This window comes from Brachyistius frenatus, unplaced genomic scaffold, assembly GCF_029030835.1.
Source record: "Brachyistius frenatus isolate BFR_SWC_R1_liver_20210118 unplaced genomic scaffold, ASM2903083v1 Contig_227, whole genome shotgun sequence".
NCBI classification, from domain to species: domain Eukaryota; kingdom Metazoa; phylum Chordata; class Actinopteri; family Embiotocidae; genus Brachyistius; species Brachyistius frenatus.
The window spans coordinates 97,002-120,734 of record NW_027210826.1 but is presented as its reverse complement, the minus strand read 5'-3'; the positions used below and the strand labels follow the sequence as shown (position 1 = coordinate 120,734).

Below are 23,733 nucleotides of genomic sequence, written 5' to 3'. Positions count from 1 at the left end.
TGCTCTCCCAGTAGAAGGCATGCATTCACCCGGCCAGGGGTGGAATGTCAAACCCGACAACAGATGCAAAAACTTCTCTGTACTGTGAACACGGTGTGAACTTTTAATTCATGCGATATCAAATTCCCACAGGGATCCTCCCTGTTTTCACATGTAGCATAAACAACACAGTAGCTGTTCTCTGAGCACTTTCACAACACAACAATACAACGGCATTGTGTTTTATGAAGCTCATATGACTCTGCGGAGCCATCATGGGGTTTTCTCAGAGCCTCCCCTCCACCCCCCCTCCACCCCCACCATTGGAAAAAGAGCAAGAAAGTATGATACCACCCCCCCCACACACACACACACCCAAACAAAAAAAAAACAGCCCCAGTGCCTATGGTTGCATCAGTGGCATTGTCAGAGAGGATGAAAGGGTAAATGATCCATCTAAAATGAGTCAACTGGTAAATGGGCTTCGCTCCATTGAGCAGATTGAGTAATGGATTTGACGTGCCCACCTTCAAAAGCCGAGCGAGAGAAGGAAAAACAAGACGGGAGAGAGACGGCGGTAGGAAGAGAAACAAGGTGCCGGGCTGAATAAGACCTGAGTGGTGTGAGCGCTTGGTGGCCGTAGGGTTTGGAAAATCATCCTCGGTTTTCTCCTCATCAATCTGAGCAGGTTCTGTTTCTCTAAAGGAGAGGAAACGGCGCCCGCGGGGGGTCAGCGAAGTATGATGGCTTGTTATTCATCAGTTCACAATTGAACATAAAGGAGGAGGAGGGGGGACGGAGGGTGGCGTGGAAGGGGGGGGGGGGGGTTTGTAGCTATTCCTGGTCGGGCGAGCTCTGGTTAATGGAGCCTGGGTTTGTATCAGGTGTCGTACAGTTTGTCAATAAGGCGACGCCCTCGGTGGAAATACACGGTCACAATGTCAGTCAAAGATCACTCATCGACCACGATCAGACAGTTAACCGGCAGAAAATGGTTTCCAAATCACCGCTAGGCGTGGTGACATTTTTGACACCTGTATTGAACTCAAAACCGCACTCGGTATTTACTTTTTTTTTTTAACTGATGTTCTCACTCAAAGCAAAACAGGATTCGGCATCAGCAACGTTCGGCGCGTGAAGTTTACGGGGGATTGAGCCTGGTGGATAATTAAAGTGGTTTTTACATGCTTTTACTCTGTGTTGCTTCAGCTAATGAACAGTGCAGCCTCTGAAAGGAAATCAAATGAATTTTGGAGTACATGGAGCCCGTCACCCTCCTACATGTTGATTCAGAGATGCTGCCATAAGCTCCGCAAAATAAACAGCATTCAGAGAGTGGGCCACGGCTGGAAACATGACAGCATCTCAAATACCACGTTTCTTATTCGGAGACAAAAACACCCGGTGAAAGCAGTAGAGAACAGGACGGGTAGTGTTGGAAGGCTCCGATGGATTTTTATTTTTATTTCTGGATGGTGTTGGTCGTATCGAAGATATCAGAGTCAACTTTTTGTTTTTTAGAAGGACGATGCGAGGAGAAGAAAGATTTCCTTTCAGAAATCAAAGAATCCTGAATCAGTAACCACATTGATGCCAAGTTGTAGAAAGTCCAGCATAATCCAAGAAGTATGTGAAATATCGGGTTGTTTTGGGGAAAGAAATTCAAACTAACAAGCATGTGGGCATAAAAAGGGAAACGGAGAAGTAGACTAAAACTCCTGGGAAGCATTTCGGTACAAAATATCCAATAACACTTGCCTGGCTGTGCCGACTGACTGAATACAGTCTGGGAACTCGGCTCGTATTAGCGTTTGCACAGCCAGTCTGAAGGGTGGACCAATCAGCGACCAGTGTCGGGTGGTGAACTGCGTTTGTCCCGCCCCCTCCTTCACTGTGATTGGACGATTGGCGACAGCTATAAGCACGTCGTTAATATTTTTCAACTCTCGCTGACCGTAAAGAAAAAAAAAAAATCGCCAAATGTTCAGCGTTCAGTGGAGAATTAAACCGTCAGCACCTCGTCAAGCTGCCGGTGTTCATTAAAACAACTAAATAAAATATGCACTGGTTATTACTTATTCTCAAATATTTAGATTCAAATTCTGGTTCAGTTTTGGGGTCAATTCCCTAACTATGGTGCAGAGTTTTGCTTCTGATTTCAAGAATATAAAGATTGATTTTAATTAGGGCCCCAGCACCGATGGTGCGAAAGCCCTATTGTTATTCAAGCGATTATTATTATTATTCGTAAACAACTGCATTTTTGGTGACTTTATCATACTCAAAAACTCCTGAAAGTTGGTACACGCGTCTGTCCCGACGAAAAATTTTGTATTTTAGTGGAGTCACATGTGGCCGTGGCCTAATGACTCGCTAGCGCCCCCTAAACAGATGGCCCACCGGCTACATTTACCTACATGTGCGAAATTTGGTGGACATGTGTATCACACCGAGATGTACGAAAAAACTTCCAATGCACGTCAACTCAACAGGAGGTCCACCATTTCGAATTTAGTCGCCATTTTTGGCGATTCACATGTTGTACTTCAATGAACTCCTCCGACAGATTTTGTCTGACCGACTTGAAATTTAGTCTGTGCACTCTTAACATGTTTGGAATTAAAAGTTATCATAAGAATTCGTTTTCGTCAATCGGTGTGCCCGTGGCGTGCCGGCCAAAAAGTGACCCAAAAGTCATACTATAGCATGTTGTCTAAAATGTGATAAAAAAAAAAAAGTCATACCAAGGTCATGTCAAAAAGTTTCCCAAAAATGACTTTTGGGTCACATTTTGCTATAGCATGACTTTTTTTTTTTTTTTTCATAATTTGGACGACATGCCATAGAATGATTTGTTTTAAAAGTCATGTCAAAGGAAGGGCTCAAACCCCCAACCTTCCAGCTGAGAGGCAGCATTTCTAACTGCTGCACCACCAATCTTCCCAGGAGTGAGTCTTCATTGTGAGAAATCTTTGGCTCACTGCAACCTATAACTCCACCGTCCACAAATGTTCATTGAAATGCAACCAAAATTTCCACAGACATTCTTTGGATAGTAGATATACGTGTTTTCAAGGGGGTCTGCAGTGATATTAAATATCTTCCTGTAATGTGTAGTGTATGTAAATTTTTTTCAATTTCTCCAAACGTTTCAACTTCACTAAAAGTTGAATCACCATCAACAGGCCAAGGTGGAATTTGAACCATTAATATCAACCTTGGTGCGTTTCTAATGCAGTCAACAACAATACAAAACAAAAACTCAAACAAAAATAAAAAACAATAACAAAAAATAAAGGGTGTCTAAATCTTCTTGGATTTCTGTCCAAACTATCACAAACTTTATCCCCCAAAATCCCATTAATACATTTTAATGCTATAGTATTAAAATCAGAGGCGCTCCCCCTTTTACAACTGTGAGGTTGCGAAATTCATTCAAAAATGACCCAGAATTTGAGCATGAACTGATTTAAGCTCCAGATTGTCAAATTGGTTTTCCACAAAGTGTGGTATTTCGTTTATGTCTGCCGTGAGCGATGCACACACCAGAATTTTTTAAGCTCTTGGATGTCTCGTACTGAAATGCACTTTTTGAAGTTGCCGTATCTCCTTCAGTTTTTTTGTCCAGAGGGTTATACCTTTGACGTTTTATCACAGAACCAGAAGATTTCTGATGCTGTTTCTTCATTTTTCTGTACTGATAACTTCATCTGGAGACTTTTCGAGGCCTTCCAACCAACAGGAATACCAGGTGACAGCGGATTTTTATTTCTGAGAGTCAGGGTGCCTGAAATAACCTCTCCCACCATGCAACCCCCCGTGTTGAGGATGTCATTAAAAGAAAATGGTGAAAAGGCAATTTACAGCTGGGAAAAAAAATTCCCTTTGTAACTCAACACTCCCCACATGGCAAACCAGTCGAAGCAGTTTTACTTGTGTTACATTACACAGAAAAGTAAGGCTGATGTAGCAGCCACTTCTAAAAAAAAAAGGTATCTTTGTTATTGATACTTGAAAACTGATACCAGTGTGGCAATATTCGGTGTCTCGTTTTAACTGTTCAGACCCGATTGTGTGAGCGAGCCTGTACGGTAGCAAAGTAAAGAGAAGCTTTGGCTACAGGAAACAGCGAGAGGACAACCACGTCAAGACACACACACACACACACACACACACACACACACACACACACACATGCACGCAAATAAAATCACTCGCCCCCTTTTCTTTCTTTCTTTCTTCCTTTCTTTCTTTCTTTCTCTCTCTCTCTCTCTCTCTCTCTCTCTCTCTCTCTCTCTCTCTCTCTCTCTCTCTCTCTTCCTCCCTCTTCACTGAGGATGTCTTATTCTTCAGTTGCCATTGGTTACCCGGCAATTCCGCTCTTAATGTCAATTACCTCCATCTTGTTTATGCTTTGTGGTAAACATCGGGATTGATGCTCAGACCCAAAGTCATTTCCCCGCCACCCACTTTTTTTTAAGTTAAAAAAAAAAGAAAAAAAGAAGAAGAAAGAAAAACTGGTTTTGTTGGGATGTTGAGACTAATTTTGTTTGTTTTCGGTGCTGCTGGTTGACCTTATAATTTGTTAGGAGAGCAGTTGTTGTTGTTTGCCCTGGCTTGTCTCTTCATCACCAACCGGTCTTGTCATCCTGCACGGCCGTAATTTCCTCCCTTTCCAACATCGCCACATAATTTATCTGCTCATTCTGTGTGTGTGTGTGTGTGTGTGTGTGTGTGTGTGTGTGTGTGTGTGCGCGTGTGTGTGAGAGAGGAAGAGGAGGGGGGAAAGATATGTAGATAGGCAGAGAGATAAAGATGGGGCGGCAGGGGGGGGGGGCGAGGGAGGTAAGATGATGGTAGCCGTGGGTGATGAGGTGGGAAATGGGGGGTGGAGGGGACGCGGGAGGGGGAGTCGGTTGCCCATGGATACGACCCCGATATAATTTGATTTGTGGCAGCAGGAAGCAATGAGTGAGCGAGCGCGAAAGGGAGGAGGAGAGGGGGGTGGGGGGGATGTGGAAAAAAGAAGCGAGAGAGAAGAGAGGAAGAGAAAAGGAGGGTGAGAAATTGAGAGAGGGAGAAGGAGGGATGAGCGAGGCTTAAAGATGCCGGCTGGCGGAGCAGAAAGGAGGAAGACAGAGGAGAGGTGGAGTGATCTCGGGAGCGAAAAGATGGAGAGATTGGAGGTCTCCCATGGCTGCTCTTCTTGCTTTCATCCTCAATGTCTCTATCTTATCTCCGCCTCTCTATCTTTTCTTTCCTTATTCAATTCATGTCAATTACAGTTTCAGTTCAGAACTGCGCTGCCAGCAACCGTGCAAGCCAGAGAATTACGGTCCGTATCAAGGCAGGTAAACACCAGGAGAAATATCAGTATATCAGTAATACAGTCATTTGCTGACAGTATTACGACAGTATAGCATAATTAACCATAAATAGAAACACCTCACCGGCCTCTAAACTCTGTTTTACTTCTCTCAACTTAATCAACGTGAAAATATTGCTTACGTGTTTGTATGTGTAATGTCTGAAATACATAAAAAAGTATTTCACTTTTAAACTTAAGGACAAATCTAATTAGTAGGCCTACACATTACTCAATATTAGTGTTAGCGCATTATTTATTTCCCCATCTGTATTCCTCTAACATCCACCGCTACTTTCACTCTGATTGGTTAGTACTTTTTACCTTCGTTGCTTGGGTTGGTCAGGTTAATGAGGGCGTGAGATGTTTAGGGATAAGCTGGTGCAAGATTGGATCAGCAGCAGGGACGTGCTGCCTGTGATTGGTTGTTACAGTGTGGCTGGGGCAAGTTTAGGGTTAAGATTACAACCAAACAACAACAAAGCAGTTTAGAGACCTCTGGCTGATCCAAAGTAGCACCAACGTCCGTCGCATTATCAGCATGCTACACAACACAAATTACAGTTAAGTATGGTGGGCATGTGATTAGTTTTTGAAGGTTTTCTCACAAAGTATTGGACAATGATATTTTGATAAAGGTGCTGGATAAAAAGTCAGAGGACCTTCAAAGTCAGTCGAATTTATCCTGTTGACTGTAATCCATTCAACAGTAGTTAATATCAGAAATGTCAGCATCATGGTGGCACCATAGGAAACGTCACAATGTTAATAGAATGGATCCTTTAAAACTCACAAATTCATCTAATTATGAAATAAATAAAATGTTTAAATATTTTTGCTCCGAACCAGAAATGTCATACTTAAAAAAAAAAAATATCTGACTTGCACACTTTCCAAAACAAAGAACTTTCTTAGAACAACAAGTATTACATGTTTAAAGACCATTTAAGGTAAAAAAAAAAAAAAAAGAAAAAAAAAGAAAAAAAGTTTTGGATCAAATAAAGTAGTGCAGAAAACTGTTGCAACTTCAGGTCACAACTCCAATCAGAGATTGGCAGGTTCACTGGTTTACGTCTTATGGAAAATGTGTTGATGTCACTCGTGGGTGTGCCCTGACGTGCGGCATGCTTCAAACCTCTCGGCTCCTTTTGCACCGCCTGTGTTCGCACATACTTTAACTTCCACTCGTCTGATCTCAAACACCAGATATTGTCGCACCCTCGTACCTGAAATCTTTTCCTCTGCTAATCTGTTTTCTCCCCGGGTGTGTTTGTGTTCGTGCAATCCTGTGTGTTCAATCCAAACGAAGGCAAATCTCCCTGGATTGTGGATACCAGTTGGTTGTGGCAGGGAAGCGCTTCTAAAGCCAACCGGCAGACAACAAGGGATCCTGTGCTTCAGCAACACTCCCAGTTCTGTTCCGCTTGTTCACAACTGAGGGGGCTTGTACGAGAGTGTGTGTGTGTGTGTGTGTGTGTGTGTTTGTGGGGAGGGAGGGGGAATAACGTGTGACAGAAGGAGAGTGTGGAAGAGAGAGTGTGTGACATAGAAAGAGGGCATGGAAAAGAGCATAACAGAGTGTGAAAACGACGGGGAGAGCGAATGTGACGGCAGCGAGAGGAGCGTGTGCGTGGAGGGAAGTGAAAGCCAGTGTGTGCGCAAAATACAAAAACTGAGTACTTGAGAGCGAGCGCGTTTAGACACTAGAAGGCTTTTTCCTAAAAACGTCTCTATCTTTAAAAGCACCGTACTTTTATGTAATAAATCTTGCCTTGTCTCAAAAAGCTCAAATGAGGGTTTGTGTTCAACAGAGGATAAGGAGAAGTGAACGTCTCTGGTCCTGGATGATATGAAGTCCAGCCTTCGGGGAACAGTTTAACATTTTGGGGAAATATGTTTTTTATTTTACTTCCCTGCCAAGATTGAGATTGAGAGTCACAGAGAGGTCAGAGAGTTTACTGTAAAACTATGACCTGTCATTTTATCCTCCTTAAACACATAAGTAGGGCGGCAAACAATGATTACATAGGATGAGCTGTTGATTATTTTCGCGAGTGACCAATTTGCTGTTTGGAGCCAATGATGAAACCAGTGTTTCCCAAAGCCTACATTGTAACCTAAAATGTCTCATTTTGTACCAGCTAACAGTCCACAATTAATAGATATTCAGTTTATGATCTTATTGGACACAAAATAAAAAACAAAACAAATCAGAAAATATATACATTTAAGAAGCTTGAATCTGAGAATTTTTGCACTTTTTCATGGAAAAATTACTCAAAACGATCAGTGACCAAAATACTCTGTAATTATTCTATTTATCAATTTATTGTTGCAGCTCTACAAACAAGTCGTGACATGATAATCAGGAAGCGTTAGAGTTGCTTTGGACAGATCCCAGCTGTTGGCCCGTTTCTTCTTTCAGTTTATGATCATCAGTTGCATGAATTTGACTTTTAATGAGTAAGTGAACAAATGAAAAAAAGCCTTAATGTCTGGTTGAAGTGGAGGGAAAGAGAAACGCTTATCAGTCTCTCATTTTACAAACTTATAAACTTATAAACTGTTAGCTTGAGAGAAATTTGTGTCCCCCTGAAAATGAACATAGCTTTTTTTGTTGTTTTTTAACAAATCTGTAATTCCTTCGGTCTCCAGAGGCCCAGCCCAGCTCTGGGGCCCACATCATGAAACATTCAGGGCAATCGGGCCATTTTGAGACATATTTCTCTGAATACAAGAGAAAAAAAAAAGCTAAACGGCTGAGATTATTCCTTTACTTTCATTCACTTAAACTTTTTTTTTTTTTTTTTTTTTTTTTTAAAAAGAGTAGTGCTCCTTAAGAAAATGACACTTCAATCTCTTTTAGAAAAATATGGACTTTTCAGTGTTTTGCAGCATTTATTATTGATTCGAAATAAAAGATTTACTTGCATTGTATTAAATCTCTCTTGGTTCACTTATCCAATTTTCTTTCTTTCCCCCTTCCCTCTCCTGCCCCCGTCCTCCTGCCCCACCCCCACCACCACCACCACCACCACCACCCTCTACCCCCACCAGGTGACATTCACCAAGCGGAAGTTCGGTCTGATGAAGAAGGCGTACGAGCTGAGTGTCCTGTGCGACTGTGAGATCGCTCTCATTATCTTCAACCACTCCAACAAGCTGTTCCAGTACGCCAGCACCGACATGGACAAGGTCCTGCTCAAGTACACCGAGTACAATGAGCCCCACGAGAGCCGGACTAACGCCGACATCATCGAGGTAAAGCGCGGAGACGGGAGGGAAGGGCAGTGGGGTGTAACAGCGGGAAACAACTGTATTTTTATACCCCTCGCTGGGTGTAGAACAAAGTGACACTGATTTGATCCTGATTTAGCGCTCACGTGAAAAAAAAATCCACTTGTCAGATTCTCTATTTATGTTGGTATCAACGCTTTTTAAACATTTCCTGTCACTGATGCCGTCTTTTTTGCGTATATGAACGTTAGAAAGTTGTTCTGTGTTGATGCTCCCTCCTACTTGGTACTTAGTTTGTTCCCCAGTGGGATCATTAATATTTATTCTTAACGAATCTAATCTAGCCCTCTCCAGACTCAGATTCAGACTTAATTAAGTCTCGTCCAGTTTATTAAGGCCAGTTCAGTTCATTGCTGTCTGGTCTGGTTAACCGTTCCTACCATCTCTGGTCCAGAAGAGTCTGAAGTTGATCCTTACATGCAGTGTTGGTCTGTATAGCTTGAGCTTACTTTTATTGAGAAGAGAATCTGTTATGCTTTTTGGTATTTTCTGTCATACATTTAACGTTACGATGTGGAATGTTTGTATCAAACGTGGGCAAAGTTTCGAATATTGAGGTAAAAGTATGAAAAAGTAACTCAGGCACAGACTTCAAACTCTAAACACTCAGTTCACGATGAGCTTTTTACCAAACGGAGACATCCTGCTGTAATTTTTGTTGCTGCCGGCGTTTGTGATGCTCACTCTCTTATTCCGGCTCAGATTCGGCCTCGAATGCGTACAGATGGATTTGAGGAGGTTGCCATTTCCAATCAAGAACGAGAAATTGCATTGGTTATTGATTGGACGAGGCCGGCGTCACCAGCACTGGGGTGCTGCCGCTCCGCCGGCTTCCTGGAAGTTGTCCAATCAGAGGCCAGTGACCTGGTTGGGAAGAGGATGAACTGGGGTGGGGGGTGGGGGGTGGGGGGGCTGCATATCGGGCAACACATTTCCTTTCTTGCCGAGAGGTAGAATACAAGATGGAAATCACTCTTTGGGCTCGAGCCAGGATGCGATTACCTTAGCGTAGCATAAACACTGGAGGCAGGGGGAAACGGCTAGCCTGACTCGGTCCAAAGTTTTAAAAAAAAAACATGTTATATCTTGTTTATTTTACCTCTTGAAAAGGCAAAATATAAAAGAAGTAGTGGTTTTCTGGGGGTTATGTTAGCTTCTGGCGATGGAAGCAAATTCAAATGATCTAATGATTATGCAATAGAGTGGCTATAAATTAGCAATTAAGAAGCTACAGATTGTTACACATTGTATTTTAATTCATCAATTCATCGTAAAAAAAACAAAACCTTTTTTTAATTTATTTGGATATTTTATTTATTTGTACTCAAGTAAGGTCTTCGATTTTTTTTTTTTTTAATGTCCTATAACATACGTCACTTAAATCCTCGACCCCAGTATTTCAGTATATTTTAGTCCAGTTCAGTGCTTTCCAGTCTAGTCCAGTTCTGTCCAGATTGTCCCGGTTCTGTCCAGATTGTCCCGGTCCGGTCCAGAAACACTGAGTCCAGTTCATCCCAGTGTTGTTTAAGGCCAGATTCTGGCTCAGTGCCACCTATCTTACAGCGAGGGCAGAGGTAGGGACAGCTGGGCCTCCATCCACCCCTCGCCTCCTCACCCCCTTACCCACCCCTCTGGCATCGGCCACATTGTTACCCAGAGACCTCTCCAAAACAACAACAACAGCATCGAGCCAAATGACGGCGCCTGGGATCAATTGCAAAACCACCTCGGACACAAAATGGCCACAAGAAGGAGGAAGAGCCTGTCAAAGAGAAATGATGTTTGCTAATTTACAAGCGGACTAGAGGAGAGGTCGGAGATGAGGTTAGGAGAGAAGGTGTGAGGGCAATCACCGAGCTCGGTATTTATGTTTTTGTAATGGGAATCCATGTGTTTCCTAACGTCTTTCCTCCCAGTGGGGAAAAAGCTTCGCTGGAGCTTGTCAGGCGAACACAGAGCACATTCACATGCCTTGCTGACCCTTTTATACATAATGGCCCTCTCATGAATTGAACACGAGATGGTTAGGTATGATTCAGCGAGCCGTGTACACTGCAGTACAGCACTTACGCTTCATATGGAGCGCTGACTTAAAGCCGGATCTTGCCGGGCTTTGAATATTTCTCTCACCATGGATGCAGGACTCAGCGGTCGGTCGACCATGAACGCTGTCAACCTAAAGTCACCGCCGCGTGTTTTACTGTCATGGTCAATGATCAGGCTACAGTCATGTTAACCAAAAACACTCACAGCAAAGCAGAGAGGGTTTCAGAAAAACGAGATGACCGGCTTCAGAATGGATTCAAGCCATTAAGGTTGGGCGCTGACATAACCCGTTTTGTTTCAACTTCAATTTTTCAGCCTGAAATGTTGTCAAATTGGCCTTATCATTTTGGAACAAAACCCTGTGTTGGCAATGAGCTAAACTGAGAACAGGAAAATATGAATTGCATGGGAGTGATTCCCCATGACTGCTTTTATCATCTGCTGAATGACAACCTGCGAAAAGAATTGAGAGTAATCCTACAGAAATAAATATTACTTCCAACCTTTTGCTCTCCACTAGTTTTTCGATTCACTGTATTTATGAAGTAGGCGATACTGAGCTGCGTCCCAGGAGTGTTGAACTTTGACAGCAAATGATGAGTTTTATTTCCCCCTTTTCAGGCTGTTATATCAGATACGTTATTGGAAGAAACCCAGAGGCTGCAAACATTGTTTGATTCATCTCGCGAACCCCTGGGACGCCCATGTGACCTCTCACTGCTGCTTTAAGGCATCCTTCTCCTCACAAGTTCTCTGAAGCGATCAACAAACGGCTAAATCAATCGCCGGCTAAATCAATCGCCAGCGAAAGTTGTTGACTGGAGGTCTTTCAAGTACAGCTGATGGCCATTTTCCACCGCAGGAACGTTTGAAGGAACCCAGGAACTTACTGGCAGGAACCATCATCTAATTTTAGTTCCAGGGCCCCGAAAAAGTCTCAAATGTAGGTTTGTACTGTATCAGCCGGAATGCAACCCTGAGTATACTCTGATTATAAGACGTCAAAAACCCCTTTTCAATAGTTTGAGTAAGAACTATAAACGATAAAAACACCTTCGGCCTGTTTGGAAACTTTTTTCCTCGTTTTTTGAGGGTCTTTATACTTTGTTTTTCATAGTGCTTCAAATAAAGCAGAATGTAAATCCCACATTAGGACTCAGAAGCTCCTTTTCATTCGTTTTTCCAGTGACAAACAGGTTAATCATGGCCAGACTAACACTTTCAGCGCTTGAATCACACCAGGACTAAATTGAATTGCAAAATAATTGATGTCCAAATCGGACTTTATCTAAATTTGTTCTTGAAATACGTGAGTTGAGCGCATGGGGCTTCGTTATTATTACTTGAAAAGGGGCATGAGGTCTTTGCAGCTAAAGCAGAATGCATCTAAGGGGAATTTCCTCCAATATGGGCTCCAATAAGTGCAGTAATTGCTGAAATCTCAGGGAAAGTGTTGGTGAAGCAGTTTCGTCCTGTGAGTGGGCTGAAGGTAAGACAGAGGTAGCAGAGTTTGGGGGCCCTATTTTTCTCCTCCACCTCTCTGTCTGTCACATTCTCTCTTCCTTTTTTACAGTCCTTCCAGGCTTCTCTTCCTCCTAATCTCCTGATTCACTCGGTCACGACAATTTCTCCCTTCTTTCCCCGTCCTTCTCTTTCTGTCTGTCTCAGAGTGTCAGCAGTAAAGCCTTTCTGTGGGCTGTATCTCCAGCTGCAGATGGCTCTTAAGTGTATGCAAGTGTGTCTGTATATGTGTATATTTGTGCGTGTGTGTGTGTGTGTGTGTGTGTGTGTGTGTGTGTGTGTGTGTGTGTGTGTGTGTGTGTGTGTGTGTGTGTGTGTGTGTGTGTGTGTGTGTGTGTGTGTGTGTGTGTCGTGGCAGGGCGTTGGGCTGCTCCGGGCCACATCAGCTCAAGCTCCACTGGCTCTGTTTGTGTGCGTACATGTGTTTGTGTTTTCAAGTGTGTCGCTCTGTCTCTTCCTCTCTCTTTATGCATGTTCATTAGTGTGTGTGTATATGTGTGTAGTATATGTGTGTGTGTGTATATGTGCGTGTGTGTGTGTGTGCGTGCATAAGTCCACCTCTCTCTCCTCTTCTGTTTGCATGCTCTGCAGTGGCCCATGAGAACGCCTCATACAATATTCAGACTTGGTGAGCCTCTTGGTTGTGTGTGTGTGTGTGTGTGTGTGTGTGTGTGTGTGTGTGTGTGTGTGTGTGTGTGTGTGTGTGTGTGTGTGTGTGTGTGTTTCCCACATGAGAGCTTCCCTCCTACACTGGCCTTTATACCCCCCCATATCACTCCTTCCCTCCCAACTCTCTCACCCGTCCTCTCTGTAGGCCAGGAGGCTTGAGTAACATTCTCCAGCGTTTGTCCTTAGCTGTCCCGTTCGCCAGATGTGCTGCAGCACACACCTCCTTCTTAAGCGGGTGTTAGTGTCGTCTGCCCCCGCCATTTTCCATTAATCCTTGTTATTTTGCATTTGCAGTATGGCATCATGAATCATTACAACTGCAAAAAAAAAAAAAAAAAAAAAAAAGACATCAAAAGCAAAATACTGCAAATAGCTACAAAAACTGCTATTGAAACAATATTTAAGACTCTCGTATTGTGTAATATTTAAAACTATGTATGCAAAATCTAAATTTGAAATGGACAAGGCAAATATAGCCATCGTATAAATGTAGTGGAGTCAAATGTGTAAGTTTTAGCTCTGAAACTGAGCAAAAAGGTAAAACAAATCCTACAAAAAAAGAGTTTTTCTTACTTTTCAACAGATCTCATAAAAACACCCAGAAACATGTTATTTTGTCTCAAAATATTTCCTGACCTTTTCTTGGCCTGTCTGTGACTACTGAAGATGTTCATTTTTAGAAACAGCTCACAAATATATACATTGGAGCTATATGGCACAGAGGAATAAGATGTATCAGGCTTCGGATGCCCACATTGTTAGTAGGACACATTGTGTGTTGGTTCAGCTCAGCTCATGGGATGTGTTGACGGTAAGAAAAATACAGAATATCACCAGACTTATCTTTTAATAGAATACCGGAGGAGAACATGTACTACTTTTATTCACCTCAACTGAAAACAAAACTAGATCTTAATCCAAGATAAGCCGTTATTGAGATTTCGTTGAATATTTTCTGGTGAGATTTACTTCCGCATTAAAAGCGTTTTAAAGCTTTATGTCTTCACTTCCTCGGAAAGCTTTTACCGCGAAACACTGACAGGAAGTGTTGAGTTTTATTACCGGCTGCTTTACTCAGAAAAAACTGAAAAGTAAAAACAATCTGAATTTCTTCATTACACATTTTTACCAAGCTTTTACATAAACAAGTTCCAGTCTGCTTGAACAGACCAGCTGCTATTTCAAATTCAGGACTTTGTGCGTGAACAGCCCAGTATCACGACAAAGCGTGAAATAGACACGCCTGTCTGGTACAGCAAAACGTGAGATAGCCACGCTTTGGGCGGTCTAGCCTTGAAAGTTACACGTTTTCCTGCAGTTAAAAAACCTCTGTTGCGTGAACTCGGTCACGATCCCGCGTCACGTGACATTTACGTGCGTGTAAGTTTCACGCTTACAAAATGTGCAACTTTCATGCCTAGGGTTTCTGAGGACAGTCTTTTATTTTGAGGATGAGTTTGTTACTTTCACTTGTGATTAATGATAATACCAGCAGTCTAGTTTTTCCCGGCACTTCATTTCTCTGAATTCTTCTCTTTTTTTTTTTTTTTTTTTTTTTTTTTTTCGGGTCACGTGAACGCATGTTGTACATTTGAAGCAGGCTGTGACTGGTCAAATGTAACACAAAGGCAAAACATACGGTCTTGGGGATTTCAGTGCTAACCCAGTAGAGTGGAACAGCCAGTGTGACAGAACAGATGAATTATACAATAATTATTAAAGAGAGAGAGAGAGAGAGAGAGAGAGAGAGAGAGAGAGAGAGAGAGAGAGAGAGAGAGAGAGAGAGAGAGAGAGAGAGAGAGAGAGAGAGAGAGAGAGAGAGAGAGAGAGAGAGAGAGAGAGAGAGAGAGAGAGAGAGAGAGAGAGAGAGAGAGAGAGAGAGAGAGAGAGAGAGAGAGAGAGAGAGAGAGAGAGAGAGAGAGAGAGAGAGAGAGAGAGAGAGAGAGAGAGAGAGAGAGAGAGAGAGAGAGAGAGAGAGAGAGAGAGAGAGAGAGAGAGAGAGAGAGAGAGAGAGAGAGAGAGAGAGAGAGAGAGAGAGAGAGAGAGAGAGAGAGAGAGAGAGAGAGAGAGAGAGAGAGAGAGAGAGAGAGAGATTATCTGCACTGGCACTTGGTGTAACGTTACTGACCGAGGACCGAGCTGAGACATACCGAGTGACAGGGAGAGGAGGAGGAGGAGGAAGAGGAAGAGGGAGAAGGGGATAATTGGATAGTCACAAAATGTGCACATTTGCTGCTCTGCCTCTGTGAGTCTCTCCAAGCAAGTGCTTTTGAGTATAAATTATGAAGTGAGGATATAGTCACGCAGGCCCACAGACAGACAGACAGACACACACACACACACGCGCGCACTCATACATGCACATAAATACACACTTATGTTTATGCTTGGTGTATGTCACACTGAATGTACCAGACATGCATGGGGCGATGTCCTTGAATACTTAGAAACATTTAAGTTTACATTGAAGTGTGTGTGTGTGTGTGTGTGTGTGTGTGTGTGTGTGTGTGTGTGTGTGTGTGTGTGTGTGTGTGTGTGTGTGTGTGTGTGTGTGTGTGTGTGTGTGTGTTCTCGGTATTCCTCACACGGTCGGACATTGCTTCACTCCAGCGTGAGGCAATACATATGCACACACAGCCTCTCTCTGAGATGCACGTGCGGCTTGGAAGTGTGTGTGTGTGTGTGTGTGTGTGTGTGTGTGTGTGTGTGTGTGTGTGTGTGTGTGTGTGTGTGTGTGTGTGTGTGTGTGTGTGTGTGTGTGTGTGTGTGTGTGTGTGTGTGTCTGCGAGCGTGTGTGTGTGTGGGCAGCCTGCCTCTCCTGTCAGAATGTGTTAATTCGCTTGACTGCAGATCCCAATCAGGGCGAAGAAAGGAAGAGAGCTAGAAAGGGAACGCAAGCAAGCGAAACGCTAAAAGAGTGGCGATGAATGGCCAGGGAGAGAAAGCAAGATGGGCGGAGAAGGGGGATGCCCTTTTTTCTTTAAGCGGCTCAAGGAAGGCCGATCTCACCGGCGAGCTGCGCTGCAGGGGCTTAAGGACTTTGGGCACCGCCCCGGTCGTCCTGGGTCGCAGCCAGGGGAGCTTCACGTATCGCAAAGCAGCACTCGACTGTACTCGTCCAGTAAGGAACTGCTTCTGTTGGCAGCCATAATAAGCCTCAACACTTCAAGCAAACACTGTACGACCTGTAGGAAATACATCCGTCTCCAGACTTGTGCAACCCTCCCCACACACACACACACACACACACACACACCCTCTCCTCCACCCGCACAGGTTGGAGGAGATGCCTTTGTTGCCCTGGAGATTCTCCTCCTCAGATAATCCTCCTATGCTATCAGAACTCTGAAGACTTCCTGCTAAGACCTGTCATAGCCTAAGGTCCTAATCTGGACTATAAGGTCACAGGGAGGCCCGCACGCTTTACACGATTGGTCAGCAGAGGTCAGCTGACCACTCTCACTAAGACAAGTTTAGGTGCTTTGCATGACATCACACACATATTACACGTTAGTTATTTCAAAGCTTATTTTCATATTTCATATGTATTTAAGTATCAGCAAATTTTACAGTTTGACTTCCTCTAGCAGAAAAATAAATTATATATACTGATTTAGAGTTGTGGATATGTGACACTAAACATGACTGTGATGTGATGACTGTAAAAAAGATTTTACAGATATATTACTCAATTGATTTAAATCAGAAAATGAAATAAAATTCAATTTTAGCAACAATTTTGATTCATAGGCAAGATACAAAATTAAGGTATAATTTGTTAATGCCTCAGAATGAACCAAAAGTGAGATGAACGGTTCATTGGAAATTATTGTACGTTGACAGAACACCGTTCTTCTGCAGCGTGTCAAGGTGAAGGAACACACAAAGATGTCTTTAGGGTGGATGTTATTTTTCCACAAATTCAGAGCCTTCAGTTCACAACTGGAATCGTCACCTTTCTCCCAAATTATTTTACAGCCCCGCACTTAAAAGGGAAGTCCTTGATTTATGAATTTGTGACTCACTTCTGGATTGAGTCATATTACAGCGATAACGATGAACTAAACCAAAAGGATCTCCTACCCACCTTTTTGTCGAGCCTTAATCAGTTCAGCTAAACCAAGTGGCAAACCTATCTTTGGGGCAAGATATCTAAATAATTAAAGAATTCAGAAGGACTGCCAGAACACTGATTAGAAGGAGGGAATTTAGATAACGAATGGTTCTATTAGACTCAGAGATGTTGTGGAGCCAGCCCCTAGTGGCCCTCAGTGGTATTGCACTTTAAGGCTCTTCCACGTCGGCTTCGCTTTCCAAACCACGAGACAACGATCACTTTTATAGGAAAGTAAACGTTCGGCAATCGGGCCCGAGACGTCATCTGTCTTGGCTGACAGGCCATCTCTCGCCAAAGAGAGATGTCAAACTCAGTCGGTGTTTACTCCTGTGGCAAGCAATCCATTCAGAGGTCTCCTGAGAAGCAGCGAGACCGACCACAGGTCTGTTCATTTCATGGATAAATAATCCCAGTCTAAAAACTAAAACTGAATTTTCCATTAAATATGCAAAACCAGTGTCCAAATGTTATTTAACGTGCAGATTTTTATTATTCATAAGATGTAATCTTACTTAATGAGACCTTTACAAGCCAACAATAGACAAAGAGGACTTGATGAGATCGAGATATTTTTCAGTGTTATTTACTTTCACGTGAATGCGTCATGAATTCTCTACAGAACTAGACAAAAGGAACACAGTTAATTTCAAAGTAAAATTGACAAGAGAGTTGCCAGATACGGTTATTTAATTGTCTTTTCTGGACACTTTACAATAGCGTGTGTGTGTGTGTGTGTGTGTGTGTGTGTGTGTGTGTGTGTGTGTGTGTGTGTGTGTGTGTGTGTGTGTGTGTGTGTGTGTGTGTGTGTGTGTGTGTGTGTGTGTGACTAGCAATGAGACCGTTTCCTGAAGTCTCACAGCTTGGTAGGTTTGCGACAAGAGAAACAACAAATGCTGATCTATAATGCAACATCTGAGGAGCCTGGCAGCTGGTGGCAATGACGTTGATTTAGTTCCAACGATGGAGGCGGCGGTAGAGTTTTGGCGCACAGCGTCCTTCCTATAGGGGTCAATTTTTGTTTGCTGAAAGGCTGCTCCCATTTATTTAAGATTAACCAGAGGCCCATTTGGATGCGACAACAGGAAGAAATTGGCAGTGGAGCGTGCCCAGAACAAATATTCACACTGTGACTTTTTTTAGTCTGGTCATAGATAGAACACATACACACATGTAAATTAAGTAAAAGACTTATTTCTGCAGAACTTTTCAAAGCAAAAGTTGCAAAGTGCTTCAAAATAAACACAATTAGGCACAAATGATTCCATTATGACACATAATACAGAAATAGAAATGGCTTTAAACAAGAGGCAAAACATCACTGAAGAAAAAGTTCACACGCTGAGGCACGCATACAAACACAATTTAGCAGTTGTAGGCACGATCGCGCACCGTTTCTCGTAGAAAGGAAGGAGAAAGAGGACGACAAAGAGAAACTGATGAAAACAGAAAGACTTAAGAAAAAGAAGTGGGAAAATAGCCGAGTACATTTTAGCGAAGCAAGAGTTTCAAATGTTGCCTGAATACCATCAGTTTTCCAATAACTGAATTGGATACATGCAGTGAACCAAATTTGGATGCGAATTGTTCTCATGAATAAGCCACAAGACTTTTCAGTCTGACGGGGCGTTTAATGTCGCATTTCAACACGTGTGTAAAGGTTTTTATACCCATTCCTAGAACAGGGTAAAGGATGAACAGCAAGAGCAGGAAAGAGAGAAAGAGAGAGAATGAAAATTACAACAGGAAAGCTCTGGGAACGAGAGACAGAGGAGGGCAAAAGAGGACACGGAGAGAGAGAGAGTGTGTGTGTGTGTGTGTGTGGTGGCAAAGAAACTGAAGCAGATGAGAGAGAGAAGGTGGATGAGAGGAAACGAGCAACCAGGGACGGTCGCATATGGAGACATTACAATCGAGAGAGAGAGGGAGAGATGTTCAGGGCGGAAAAACACAGAAGGACAAGTGCGAGACTTTGCACTTTTTCCGCGAGGGAGCGAGAGCTGCGTTAAAGGTGGTGGGCCGAGATATGAGAGGGCGACAGAAAGACAAAAAAAAAAGAGAGGAAAAGCAGCAGCAGCAGCAGCAGTGGCAGCGTTTCATGGAGAGCTGGAAACAGAGGGCGGGCGGACAGGCGGGTGGGCGAGCAAAAGCGAGCCAGAGGGGAAGGGAGGAAGGGAGGGAGGGAGAGAGGGAGGGAGGGAGAGAGAGGCGGGGCTTGTGAGCAGCCACAGCCAGTTAGCGGCCGGCGTGGTGCTCTGCAGGGTGAATCTTACCCTGGCAACACAATGGAGCGAGAGAGAGAGAGAGAGAGAGAGAGAGGGAGGCAGCGGACAGGTGAACAGATGGCTGACTGACTGAGAGACAAGCTGATCAGTGTGTGTGTGTGTGTGTGTGTGTGTGTGTGTGTGTGTGTGTTAGAGAGAGAGAGAGAGAGAGAGAGAGATGCCCATGTTTGCCCTGTAATGTTCACAATATATCAGTTGAGTTTACATGAGAGAAAAGACAAGAGAGACAAGCCTGTGATGTCCAAAAAATAACGTGTGTGTGTGTGTGTGTGTGTGTGTGTGTGTGTGTGTGTGTGTGTGTGTGTGTGTGTGTGTGTGTGTGTGTGTGTGTGTGTGTGTGTGTGTGTGTGTGTGTGTGTGTGAAAGCAAGTCGTGACAGTGCGAGAAGGAAGCGCACCGTGAGTCTGTTTGCATCCATATGTGAGTGTGTGTGCATTTTCTCTGTCACTTTTAATGTGAGATTCCAACTGCAAGAGGGGGAAAAAAAAAATAATTAAATATCTGATCTGTCCAAATTGAAAATTAAATGGGTCGTGCCTTTCACTCCCTTTTTTTTTTTTTTTAATGCATGTCATTCTGACCAATGCATGACCTGCTTGTTTGGCAGAAATTGGAGTACGTTATGGAGCCGGATCGGCAATTATGAAACCAGGCTTTAAAAAGTCATGCGCGGAAGCATTTATTTCATATATTGAAAAAAAATGCGGATAAAGGTGAGGTGGTTTGCCATTAATAAAAAAAAACACGCAGAACCTGCCCACAGAGCATGTTTCTGCTGTTTGAACTATAGCATCGAATCTCAGTCTGTCTAACACGGTCTGATCTGTATTTTGTTGTTTGATAGCGGCAAACAGCTTTTAGGTGCATTACTGCCACCTTGTGGTGGGAGGAAAAAAAAGGTGAAACGAGACGATAGTCGTATAAACTATTCAATTCTTGATTTGTATTTATTTTTATTTTTTTTAAGGACTATTCAAACATTTTAAAAATATAACAATTGTGGGGATTTGAGCTTTTTCTTTTGTAATAGGTGACCAATCATTGTGGGCCTAATGATGGTCCACTGACCTCTATCACCTCACAGCCCGGCACTGTTACAGATGGATTCCTGCTATAACCGTCTCATCTTTAATAAACTGTATTGCAGTTTTACAGGGATATGAAAAATTATGTTTGCAATAGTATTGAGTTTACCCTCCAAAAAAGTGGTTTAGCAGACTGTTTACAATCCGTCTGATCGTCTTGTTGCTCGTGTTTCTTTGCATGTCTTGGGTTTGTTGTCGCCCAGATCTTTCTCTGGTGAGTGCAAAGTCATTGTAGCCGGCAGAAATGATGACCGGATGCGTGAAAGTAAGTCCCAGTTTTTGTGGATAGGTCAGAATTGGGGTTTATTATTTAGTTTATGGTTGTGATTGTTAAAATTACACTCAGAAGAAATGCCAACGCCACAATTATGTCTGTGATGGTCCTCTCAACAAGAAATGTGTGTCATTACGTGTGAACAGTGCACCGACGTGGCTGCGGTGTCATCCCGGCTTTGTTTGCGGGCTCTTCATCTCTTTGCGTCCTGACAGTCGGGGCAGGAGGTCCACGCCTCGATCACGTCCTCCACGCAGCCCTCTGTCACATGCCGTCATTGTCATGTTGAAAGTTGTTCTATTTGTATTTATTTTATTATTTTTACGGTTCTTTTGTTCTCAAATTTTTTTTTTTAGGTCAGCACACACACACACACACACACACACACACATATCTGCACTCCAACTGCCACCGTGGAGTGTGTTTTCTATGAACTGTGGACAACAAAGGGTGCGGCGGTGGCATCTCCTGCGCGTTAAATTTGCATTAAGCTGCAGATCAGAGCGCCGACTTGTTCTGCCGAGACCGAACAGCTGAATCAGGAGACTGTCTCGGTGTTGGAACAAATCTTTCCAATAACCCGTTGCTGCTGGTATGAAAGGCAGCTTTGACACTGCGATAATAATAATGGCTTTGAGTTTTTAATGAGATTTGTATCAAAGAGCACTATTGTTATTAACACGGAGAGTCTCTTTACCCTTACATCCAAATGGCATCATTACCCTCTTGCCCTCACCTGTTTTGAGGATCCGAGGCTAATTGATCCAAAATGAAAAAAGAATCTCCGTCTCTGCCTCCTCGGGGTTTATGTGGAGCTCTTGCAGGTACGACTTCCCGCCGGCCCCACTTCCGAGAGCCGAATTGCACGCGGTTGAATCATTCTCACTTACCGGTGATTGTGCACAGTGGGAGTCGTGGAACATGTGCTTATGTTTTAATCAGACCGCCACTAGACTGCAGTCACACCTGACACAGCGGGCGGTTGTTAATTAAAGAAAATATAGGGTGTGTGAAATATTGAATACAATGCTGGAATAGTTGGTGGCTTATAGGTAATATATTAGAAGGTGCACTGTAAAACTTTCCTTCGTTTAAAGTTTTCGCTGTAACTGAGTCTCAAAGGAATATATCAGTGGTTTATTTTTAGCCCCGCGAGTACAAAACACGTGCACTGTATATTTTTGTGCTTACAATTTGCAAATGGATACTGGAAAGTTTTGATTTTTCTACGTATTTTCCGACCATTTCTGCAACCGGGGGTTTTCCAAACGGGATGAAGTAAGCAGAGTCTGAGTCGTGTTGTCCATCACAATCAAGGTTGCAATTATCAATATGTTGTTACACTCTCCCCCTCTAAACTGCATGAAAATGAAAGATTTGTACCGGACTAATGGGTAACGTCATTTTCCTTTTCTTAAAATAGATTTTATGAAATTGGTATTGAGAAAACAATAAGTCAGGAACCTGCATCAAAGTCAAAGGCATCAGCACCAGTGTCTGTATCAAAAATGGTTGAATTGTATCTGACAAAACTCTGAATTTCTGTTTAAGCTCTGTTCAGCTCATAGTTCTCAGTGTTTCCAGCTGCAGCCGGAAGCTGTTTTCATCAAACAAGCTCTCTAAACACACAGCACACTGTTGAACACCAAACAGCAGACAGACACAGTTAGCGGCTAGCTGGTGAAGAAAAGGGCACGTAAAGCAGCTCGAGAGGAGACCTGTGGCCAGAATAAAAAGGAGATTGAACGTTGCACTGCGTCCTCTGCATGACTTCTCAATAACGACCTCATTAGTTCATTATGTTCGTGTTGTGTTTACACCTTGATCCGTTGCCCACAAGCCAGCACAATAAGCAATTATTGCTGCTCTTAGTTTCAAGTGTCTGCTACTTACCCAGGGTCCAAAAATGTATGAAACCCAGTGATTCCCCCCAGAATGCATTTCAAATTCTTAAACACAAAATGTTTCGCCCCGGTGTGAAGTACGACATGATTTGTTGTCAAATTAGTTTTAGTATTACTACCAGCATCCAGTTTTATTCATTTCTTGTTTTGAGATGTTGAGGTCATTTATAAAAATAAATTTGAAAGCAGTTGGTTTTTTATTGAAGACAGGTTAAATTATACCGGCAGATTTTTTTTTTTTTTTTTTACTTCTTCCAAGAAAATAGTGTTTTTAGGACTCAATTACAAATGGAAACGACTTAATAGGATGATGGAGATTTCATTTTATTTTTTGCAGTGTGCTGTAGTCTATTTTCTCTTTCTGATTGATTTCAAGGCGAGGGATTTCTTTCTTTCTGAACGACTCAGAGCTAAAGCTCGTATTTGGACCGCAGAAGGTTCTCCAGCTCCATTTTGCTGCGAGGATCTATCAGCTTGGCTCTGTGGTCAAGGGCCCACCAGGCAAAGCTACTTAACAGCAAATCTTGTTTAGCAGAATCCTCTCAAAATAAGAGCCTTTCTCTCTCTCTCCCTCCCCCCCCCTCCCCTCCAGCCTCCCTCCTTCTCTTCTCGCCCTTTCCAAAGTGTGCTAACAATGACACAACCTGACTGCCGTTAGCCGCGGCGCTAACACCACCGTGTGCTTCCGAGCTCACCCTGCACCGTTTCACTTTGCTCGACCACTTTCGTAAGCGCAAAGCTTCACACCAATTACCGACACCGTTGATTAGCCGACGTGTGCGGAGGTGCGAGGCCTCACCGTGTCTTCTGACATGCAGGTTCGGTTCACGCGTGGCTTATTGCGAGTGCCCCGGGCCGTACGTTTGGGGGCCGCTTGTTTTCTCAGACCGCATCCTTGATTTCAAAGCTTTCTCCGTTTGGAATTAGAGTCAGGTTTTTTTTGTGTTTTTTTTTTTTTTTTTTTCAAACCTTTTAATCCATGACCTCCTGAGAGCACCTGCCGGGTGAGCAAGTGCAGATTGGGTGGTAATAGCTTGCTTTCACGTGGGCGGCAGACACTACGAACGTTGACCTCACGACTCGATCGAGGATTATCAGAGGTTGAGAATGTGTTTTCCGTAAGCCTGCTTTTTCTATTTGTAGAAGATGCCACTAGAAAAAAAAACCTCTTCTTATGTCATCGCCGGGGTCAAA

At 43.2% G+C, this 23,733-nt stretch overlaps 1 protein-coding gene across 10 annotated transcripts in view; it reads left to right on the top strand.

The window, feature by feature from the left end:
* The window catches only part of mef2d (myocyte enhancer factor 2d), a 102,988-nt gene that overhangs the window by 40,389 nt on the left and 38,866 nt on the right, over positions 1–23,733 (top strand). For all 10 annotated transcript variants that reach the window (XM_069719899.1, XM_069719897.1, XM_069719902.1 and 7 more), the window contains exon 3: positions 8,402–8,605. In XM_069719899.1, the coding sequence (XP_069576000.1) occupies positions 8,402–8,605 (204 nt within the window). The remainder of the gene's footprint in view (positions 1–8,401; positions 8,606–23,733) is intronic.